The 10,418-nt window shown below is 38.9% G+C and overlaps 1 protein-coding gene across 11 annotated transcripts in view; it reads right to left on the bottom strand.

Moving 5' to 3' along the window:
- The window catches only part of ptprt (protein tyrosine phosphatase receptor type T), a 541,100-nt gene extending 535,514 nt beyond the window's left edge, over window positions 1–5,586 (bottom strand). For all 11 annotated transcript variants that reach the window (XM_062050776.1, XM_062050836.1, XM_062050792.1 and 8 more), the window contains exon 1: window positions 5,245–5,586. In XM_062050776.1, the coding sequence (XP_061906760.1) occupies window positions 5,245–5,332 (88 nt within the window). In that variant the 5' untranslated portion in view covers window positions 5,333–5,586. The remainder of the gene's footprint in view (window positions 1–5,244) is intronic.
- Window positions 5,587–10,418: the final 4,832 nt, after the last annotated feature.

The following is a 10,418-nucleotide window of genomic DNA, read 5'->3' as shown; positions in this document are numbered from 1 at the left end:
ACAGCACTCAATAATTTTTTTTAAATCCATACTTATTTTGAACAACTCACTTGCCATCCAAAATAAAACTAAACTTTGTCTTTGTAAAACATGTCAGGAAAATAATTGGATCCCCCCAAACCTCTCTCACGTACAGTATCTTTACACTCGGGCGGTTACAAGGAACGGCAATATGATTCAGGACCCCACACTCACATGCACTGCACCCATCATGACGCTGCAAGTCCTCCCATTAAATCAATCAGTCTTTTGATCTGAAATCTGTTAACCACTCAGACAGAAACAAACACTTTTTTTTTAAAAATACACGACAATACAATGTTGTTGTTGTTTTTTCATTACCAGCGTTGTTCAACTGTGCAGGGGGGCTTGATTAATATACAATAAAGTTCAAGTTAAAGTACCACTGATAGTCACACACATTACCCTGTGCATTTGACCCATATCCTTGTTCCACCCCCTGGGAGGTGAGGGGAGCAGTGAGCAGCGGTGGCCGCGCTCGGGAATCATTTTGATGATTTAACCCCCAATTCCAACCCTTGATGCTTAGTGCCAAGCAGGGAGGTAATGGGTCCCCTTGTTATAGTCTTTGGTATGACTCAGCCGGGTTTTGAAATCACGACCTACCGATCTCAGGGCGGACACTCTAACCACGAGGCCACTGAGCAGGCTTAAAATAAAATATGTCATTAATAATAAGTTCATTTTTAGGTAACATTTTTGTATGGGGAACACATATTCACCATTAATTAGTTGCTTATTAACATGCAAATTAGTAACATAATGGCTCTTAATTTGTCATTATTAAGTACTTATTAATGCCTTATTCTGCATGGCCTTATTATACTACCAGTAAGCCATTAACCTAAGAGTCTTCCCTCAATAACCTCAGAATTATTGCTTATTAGTACTAAGTAAGGAAGTTGTTGTATATGATTCTCCCTTTAATACCACTTAATGAATATGGTCTGTTCTTACATAACAAAGCACAAAACTACAATAACCTTAACCCTAACCTTAACCCTTAAGTCTTTGTTACTTAGAATATGTTCCCCTAGTGCAGCGTTTCTCAAAGTGTGGGGCGCGCCCCACTGGTGGGGAATAGAGACATGACAGGTGGGGCGTGAGGAACGGGAGGAAATTTCACTTTAATTTTTTTTTTTTTTTTGTATTATATTTTTAGATTTTTTTTTTACTATGCTTTCATTTTCTATACACACTGTAAATCACTTTGTGATTCTGTCTGTGAAATCCGCTATATAAATAAATGTAAATTACTTATTTTTCCTGTAGGCTAAATTTCTAGGTAGGAGCGAAAGTTTGACAGACATAGCAACAGTAACTAATGGGGGCGGGGCTAAGCGGAAGCTTTGTGAATGGCGAGTCACTGTGTGAGGATTTGCTGTTTTGCAAATACATAAAAAATAGAGCCACTGCTAATGAACTGTTCAAGATAATGGACAGTTTCCTCAAAGCACACGACCTTAAATGGGAAAACTGTGTGGGTTTTTGCTCTGATGGCGCACTCACCATGGCAGGGTCAAGAAACGGGCTGCAGGCTCTAATAAAGAGGGTTGCGCCAAATGCGCATTGGACACACTGTGTCATTCACCGGGAAGCACTTGCGTCAAGGCAGCTCAGCCCCGAACTCAATGAGGTTTTAACAGTGGCAGTGTCAAGCCTGCAACCCCGATTTGAAAAGCTGTGCAGTGCAAAACAGGCTCATTGCAGCCACTAATGCTGGAGTACTGTAAAACTCATGTTCTCTTGCCAAATGCATATAGCTCCTCCTTTTTTTTTTGCAAAGATTGCGAAGTGGCAATTTTATTTGTATTTATTATTGAACTTGATGCAAGTTATTTGATTTATTATTGAACTTGATGCAAGTTATTTGATTTATTATTGAACTTGATGCAAGTTATAACACTTTTATTTGATTTATTATTGAACTTGATGCAAGTTATAACACTTTTTTTGATTTATTATTGAACTTGATGCAAGTTATAACACTTTTTTTGATATATTATTGAACTTGATGCAAGTTATAACACTTGTTTTATTTATTATTGAACTTGATGCAAGTTATTTTATTTATTATTGAACTTGATGCAAGTTATAACACTTTTTTTTTATATATTATTGAACTTGATTCAAGTTATAACACTTGTTTTATTTATTATTGAACTTGATGCAAGTTATTTTATTTATTATTGAACTTGATGCAAGTTATAACACTTTTTATTTGATTTAATATTGAACTTGATGCAAGTTATAACACTTTTATTTATTTATTATTGAACTTGATGCAAGCTATAACACTTTTATTTGATTTATTATTGAACTTGATGCAAGTTATAACACTTTGTTTTATTTATTATTGAACTTGATGCAAGTTATAACACTTGTTTTATTTATTATTGAACTTGATGCAAGTTATTTTATTTATTATTGAACTTGATGCAAGTTATACCACAGCTGCACAATTATTTTATTTATTATTGATCTTGATGTTATTGAGTTTGAATGTATACAACTTGATGTTACTTGATGTTCAATAAATTTGAAAATGTTAAGCTTGGCATTAGCGTTCTGTTGGGGCGATGGGGGCAGGTGGGGCTTGAAAACTCCCCCTTGTCCAAAGTGGGGATGACAAAACAAGTTTGAGAACCACTGCCCTAGTGTCCAAATAACTCTAAATTAAGTATTTGTTACTAATAGAATATGTTCCCCATACTAAAGTGTTACCCATTTTTACTATATGCTGAGGGCCAAAACAAAAAAATGTGGGCCGAAAATGGCCCCTGGCTGCACTTTGGAAACCCCTGCTCGATTTATGTATATATATAGTTATTTTTTAAGAGTATTACATGGATTATACACGCACAGACGCACACACAAACACACTTAGAAATAAGCGACGATGCTTTTGTGTTGCAAAAATTCCAAACTGAACTCTTACAGAATGGATTTAAAAAGTTGAACATGTGTGTGTTGGATTATTCATAATACTGTACATACATTGTTCCGTTTCGAATGAACTGTTTCTGTTGTAAACAACTTTTTACACTTTAGTATGGGGAACACATATTCATCATTAATTAGTTGCTTATTAACATGCAAATTAGTAACATATTGGCTCTTAATTAGTCATTATTAAGTACTTATTAATGCCTTATTCTGCATGGCCTTATTATACAACCAGTAAGCCATTAACTAAGAGTCTTCCCTCAATAACCTCAGAATTATTGCTTATTAGTAACCCTAACCTTTAAACCTAACCCTTATATGTTCCCCTAATGTCCAAATACTCTAAAATAAGTCTTTGTTACTTTAATAAGCAACTAATTAATGGTGAATATGTTCCCCCTACTAAAGTGTTACCAATACTTCAGTATACTATACAGCAGTGGTTCTTAACCTGGGTTTGATCGAACCCTAGGGGTTCGGTGAGTCGGGCTCAGGAGTTCGGCGGAGGTCAAAACACACCCGACTCATCGTGTAAATAAAAACTTCTCCCTATCGGCGTATTACGGATACGGCAACAGCAGAAGTCATACTGATTTGCAGGTGTGTAATTTGTTGTGAGTTTATGCACTGTGTTGGTTTTGTTCTTTGAACAAGGTGATGTTCATGCACGGTTCATTTTGTGCACCAGTGAAAAAACATGGTAACACTTTAGTATGGGGAACATATTCACCATTAATTAGTTGCTTATTAACATGCAAATTAGTAACATATTGGCTCTTAACTAGTGGTTAACTAACATGGCCTTATTATAACCCTAACCCTCTGACCCTGGCCCTAACCCTCTAACCCTAACCCTAACCAAATAACTCTAAATTATAAATAAATAAATGATAAATGGGTTATACTTGTATAGCGCTTTTCTACCTTCAAGATACTCAAAGCGCTTTGACAGTATTTCCACATTTACCCATTCACACACACATTCACACACTGATGGCGGGAGCTGCCATGCAAGGCGCTAACCAGCAGCCATCAGAGGCAAAGGGTGAAGTGTCTTGCCCAAGGACACAACGGACGTGACTAGGAAGGTAGAAGGTGGGAATTGAACCCCAGTAACCAGCAACACTCTGATTGCTGGCACAGCCACTCTACCAACTTCGCCACGCCGCCCCTATTAAATTAAGTCTTTGTTACTTAGAATTTGTTCTCCTAGTGTCCAAAAAAACTCTAAATTAAGTCTTTGTTACTTAGAATATGTTCCCCATACTAAAGTGTTACCAAAAAGATATAATTTTGTCTTGAATTTGAAAAAAACAAAAACAAGAAGGGTTCTGTGAATGTGCATATGAAACTGGTGGGGTTCGGTACCTCCAACAAGGTTAAGAACCACTGCTATACAGTATACACAAACTTTGTAGTTTACAAAAACAAAGTGAACTAATTCTGCATTCAGCATTTCAAATGTGAAACAATTTAAACTAAATGAGAGCAACAGGATCTCATCTGAGAGGCCAGCGTGTGCGTGAGTGTGTGTGAGTGTGTGTCTATGAGAGAGATCTGATGGGCCACTACCGCCCCCTAACGACACACAGGCAAATGACATGTAAAACAATTACCGTACTCTAAATTCTCCCAAAACACACACAAATAAAATACACGGACACGCAAATACAGGATACATTAAGACAGAGAGAAAAATATGTTAACACAGTTAACATATTTTTAACACAGTTAACATATTTTGCAAATATTAAAGTAAACTACTGCGATGAGGGGTACCTGTCATTTATAGGCTCCGGGACCCCCCGCTACCCCGAGAGGGACACGCGGTAGGAAAAAATGGATAGGATGGATAAAGTAAACTACTTTCACTCTATTCATAACAACTCGAATGTGCTTGTTATATTATTATTACAACATTATTATTCTCATTATGATAATCCTAAAGTCAAGTAAGTGTGTTTTTAGAGGTCTGTGTGCAAACAGAATGTATGCACGAAAATATAACATTTGACAAAATAAAAAAAAATGAGTGTTTTTTTTTAAGTGGACATGATGTTTCTGACCTATGTGGAGCCCCCGCAAAAAAAAAAAGTCCAGCAAAGTGACTCAGGAAATAAAGTATAGCAATAATACTACTAATAATAATGAATATTATTATTATCTTTATTGTTTTGCGAAGATAAACATACACATTCAGGGCGGACGCGGAGAACCTCCCGCAGCGTCAGGACAACAAAGAAGACTAAAGTGAAAGAGAATGAAATAAGAGTTCACCTGGGAAGAATTGAGCGCCGCTAAATCCCAAACGCGCCAAGTGGAAGAAAAGTGCGCGCCAAAGCAGCACGCGCGTCCTCGCATCCATGTCTTCTTCGTCTTCTTCTTTCGCCAAACTTCTTTCACATGCTCGCACCTGCTGCGTGCTGCGCGCGTCCCCCGCGGTGCTCAATCAAAGAGTGACAAAACGTGCGGAATATTCAAAAATAATTTTAAAAAAAAGACCTCACATTTGGCGCCAAACAGGCTGCTAACGTGCGCACATCGTTCAACTTGGCGCGTGGGGGGTGGGAGAAGGTGTGAGTCAAGGGAGGGATCGTGCGTGTCTGTGCGCGCGCTCGGTGGCTCGTTGTCAGATTGAGGGAGACTCGTGTGGCAGCGCGCACCTCACCCGGTGTCACGCCGCCCCGCGCGCGTGGACGCGAGCGCAGCTTCCGGTGAGGGCTTTCAAAACAAGACGCAGCAGCGGACACTCGTTGCTTGTAGTAACACGCGCGCGTGCACACACACACAGAGAGAGAGAGAGACACGCGCGCGCACACACACGCACGCACACACACATTCACCAGTCATAAAGTATGCCGGCTATACGTCGTGCTATTAAAACTAAAACGTAACAAAACTAAGACAAAGTTGACATTGCACTCATTATTGCCACATGACACGTGAAGTATTTTATTTTGTAAAGACAGAGCTCTTTATTCCGTCAATACAGTAAACTGATGACAGCTTACTGTGCTCCCCCCAGGTCCTAGTGCCTGATCACAGCGCTATGGTGTGTGTGTGTGTGTGTGTGTGTGTGTGTGTGTGTGTGTGTGTGTGTGTGTGTGTGTGTGTGTGTGTGTGTGTGTGTGTGTGTTCTGGCAATCTCTACTTAATGGGGACATGGCTCTGTTTACACCCGGGGTGTCCAAAGTGCGGCCCGGGGGCTATTTGTGGCCCGCAGGTCATTTTTTAACGGCCCCACGGCACATTTTAAAAATACGATTAATGTTTTTAAATGTAAAAAGTGGTATAAAGGAGCAAACAAAGAATATGTTGCAATGTTTACTATAATAACACAAAGCTGCAATGCAGGCTGTTTCTTTCTTTAAAAAATAATAATGAATCAAAATCAATGTCATTATGAATTATTGATCTTTTCAAAAGGCTCCAATTACGTCACGTTAAATGTTCCACTTTGAGATATTTTTTGGGGAAAATGTAGCATATTTTGTGTTTGCCTAAAACGAACAAACAAAAAACAAAACTTATAATTGACGGATGGATCTGAAGTTGATCTCGAGATTATTGTGTTAAAAGTAAACAGTAAAAAAAATGTGTAATACATTTTTTTAACACTTTAATGAGTAGGACCCTTTTGGATCCCCAATAATTTTAGTGTGATTAGTTTTTAAGTGTCATTGCTCATTGCTGTGTGTGTGTGTGTGTGTGTGTGTGTGTGTGTGTGTGTGTGTGTGTGTGTGTGTGTGTGTGTGTGTGTGTGTGTGTGTGTGTGTGTGTGTGTGTGTGTGTGTGTGTTTCTGCCCTTCTTGAGACATCAACAAGGAAAAGTACCTTCCATATGAGGACCGGTGAACAAGTTATGACATAAATCATGGTCCCAATACGGAAAACTATTGCATTTAATAGAGAGCCAAATACTAGAGTCCGTGAACATTGCTCCAAAGTCGGGATTTTTTTTTGTTGATTTAATGTGCACAATAAAGTAAAAATTGACAGGTGCAAAGGCAGCAATGTATGATAAAACAAGACGGCAGCTAAAGAAGGACTTCCCTATTCATCCCCCAAAAAAACCGCTGATTTTACGACTTACGGTGCTGACGTAAGACAACCCGCGTCCCATGTGTGAACATAGGATGAACAAATACGGTACTAAGACTATAGTGGCCATTAACAGTTAGCTTATACAGCTGGGTTGCCCACAGTGTGGCACAGGGGCCATCTGTGGTCTGTGACTCGTTTGTCATCGGCCTTAAGCACATTTAAAAAAAATGTAGATCTTACGTGGTGAAATCTATCAAAATTAGGGTTTTCCCAAAAAGGAGGGATTTTTCAAATTGACTGTGTGTCGGTTTTAAAAGTGCGCCCCCTCTGGTCAACATATGAAATAACAAGTGTGTGTAAAAATTTGAAGTGCTCCCCCTCTGGCCAACATATGTAATAACAAGTGTGTGTAAGAAATTGAAATGCGCCACCTTTGGCCAAAATGGATTAAAAAAAATTAAATAAATATGTATATATAGACATACTGTAATAACTTGAAGTACATAATAAAGATTAAAAAAACTATTACAAACAAAAAATACTAAATAAAAATAATTAACTAAAAGCTTACCTTTTTTATGTTTGCATAGTATCTACAGTATATATTTATGTTGTAAATACAAATCTCTATATATCTAGAAAGGGTGGTCCTAAAGGTCGGAGGTCTCAAGGAGGTAACAAATACAAGAATGTGTGTGTGTGTGTGTGTGTGTGTGTGTGTGTGTGTGTGTGTGTGTGTGTGTGTGTGTGTGTGTGTGTGTGTGTGTGTGTGTGTGTGTGTGTGTGTGTGTATATATATATATATATATATATATATATATATATATATATTCCTCACACACTATTTGACTAAAAGAGTGTGCACTTGCCACACGCTCGCCCGACATAGCGATGATGTCACATTATCGATGGGAAAATGCATTTTTAGACAATACAATTTGCCTGAGCGGCTAGGAGACGCAGAGAGTAACAAGCGGTAGGAAATAGATTAGAAAGGACACATTTTTTACAAAAACCTTGAGACTTCACGCAGGCCGGATTTTGGACGCTGGCGAGCCGAATACGGCCCGCCAGCCGTAGTTTGACGACCCCTGATCTAAACTTTACCGCTGCCGGGTATTATTTCTATACTTTTATTGTAATATTTTCAGAATGTGTTTGTTCTATTTTTGGCCAAAGTAAGACAAAAAAAACAATCTGAAGTTGTCTTTATTTTTTAGTTTTAAAGCCATGATTAGTTTTAATTACAGATGTCCGATAATGGCTTTTTTGCCGATATCCGATATTCCGATATTGTCCAACTCTTAATTACCGATTCAGATATCAACCAATACCGATATATACAGTCATGGAAATAACAGTATTATGCCTAACTTTGTTGTGATGCCCTGCTGGATGCATTAAACAATGTAACAAGGTTTACCAAAATAAATCAACTCAAGTTATGGAAAAAAAAATGCCAACATGGCACTGCCATATTTATTATTGAAGTCACAAAGTGCATTATTTTTTTTAACATGCCTCAAAACAGCAGCTTGGAATTTGGGGCATGCCCTCCCTGAGAGAGCATGAGGAGGTTGAGGTGGGCGGGGTTGAGGTGGGGGTTGGGGGTAAGGGGTAGCGGGTAGCGGCTGGTGTATATTGTAGTGTCCCGGAAGAGTTAGTGCTGCAAGGGGTTCTGGGTATTTGTTCTATTGTGTTTATGTTGTGTTACGGTGCGGATGTTCTCCCGAAATGTGTTTGACATTCTTGTTTGGTGTGGGTTCACAGTGTGGCGCATATTTGTAACAGTGTTAAAGTTGTTTATACGGTCACCCTCAGTGTGACCTGTATGGCTGTTGACCAAGTATGCCTTGCATTCACTTGTGTGAGTGAAAAGCCATAGATATTACGTGACTGGGCCGGCACGCAAAGGCAGTGCCTTTAAGGTTTATTGGCGCTCTGTACTTCTCCCTACGTCCGTGTACACAGCGGCGTTTTAAAAAGTCATACATATTAATTTTTGAAACCGATACCGATAATTTTGAAACCGATACCGATCATTTCCGATATTAAATTTTAAAGCATTTACCGGCCGATAATATCAGCAGTCCGATATTATTGGACATCCCTAGTTTTAATGCCATGATTAGTTTTAATGTGCAGATTTCCTTCCAGGCGGCCCCTGTGCTAAAATGAGTTGGCACCCCTGATGTACAATATTACAGAATATGTAACAGCAAAAAAAAAAAAAAGGGCACCATAAAATAGAGAGTAGATCCAGCAGAAAATAGACATTATAAACAAAGAGAGGTAGCTAACATAGAAGCAGTCGGACAAATAAAAAAAAAACTTGAGACTTCCTGTGGGCCGGATTTTGGACGCCCCTTGCACTAGACAGTATATCTTACCTTTACTTGTAAATGAAGTCAATTCGCCTTTCCTTCTGGACGAAGATCTCTATGACTTTGTTGTAGAAGTCCTCCTTTATCTCTTTTTCTTTGAGTTTTAAAAGTCTCTCTTTCTCAATTGAGATCCACCTCCACTCCGACAAATCTGGCTGCATTAATGTCCTTTTTAATGTCATTTCTGATCACATTGCCCACTGCTTCTATCAAATCATTCCATATTCTTTTTGATGTGCCGGTAAACATAGTTGATGTTCCCAGGTGTTTAGCTAAACTTTCATCTTTCTCTGCGTAAGAGTGCAATAGTTCCACATAATTCCCCCGATTGGTTGGAGGAGCTTGCACTCTCATCGTTACCACCAAATGCAAGGTCCTGTTTCCCCAAAAAGCAAGTAGCGTTTATCAGGTCTTTTAATATCTCACGATGTTCCTTTACATTGACATTGTGGATGCTGATATTGAAAGTCCGTTGTTCATTTAGAGACAGATCATACGTGATATTCCAAACGTTTTGAAAGAAATCTGACCTTGAATGTGGGCAGATTTTTCGAGGCTTCTTGGCAGGTTTTTCACCTCAGTATAGGGTCCAAACACGGTCACTTGTTGAGAACAAAAGTCAGGGAAAGCAATAAAGAGCACAGCCACAAAGTCATTCTTTTCCAGTATACCAATCCTTTTGAAATTAACAAGTTATTTTATGTCCTCGGACCACACAATCAAATCTGGCAGCTCTGGCGTTGTTCTCCCAGTATTAATGACTTCTTGCTTTGATTGAAAGTCCAGTCTTGAAAAATTCCTTATTTTAGAAATCAAATCCTCCATTTTTAGGAGGAAAAAGCATCACAGGGTAGCAGTTGTTGTCTGTTGTTTTCTTCTTCTACTTCTTAAGGGTTAACTGGTGTTGGCAGTTCATGAACTTTTGATATATCGCCCCCTACTTTGAGGCAGAGGTACTTGCTCCCTCGTGGCCATACTTGCCAACCCTCACGATTTTCCCGGGAGACTCCCGAATTTCAGTGC

The sequence above is a fragment of the Entelurus aequoreus genome, linkage group LG01 (assembly GCF_033978785.1).
Source record: "Entelurus aequoreus isolate RoL-2023_Sb linkage group LG01, RoL_Eaeq_v1.1, whole genome shotgun sequence".
NCBI lineage: Eukaryota > Metazoa > Chordata > Actinopteri > Syngnathiformes > Syngnathidae > Entelurus > Entelurus aequoreus.
This window is presented reverse-complemented; position numbering and strand designations above follow the sequence as displayed.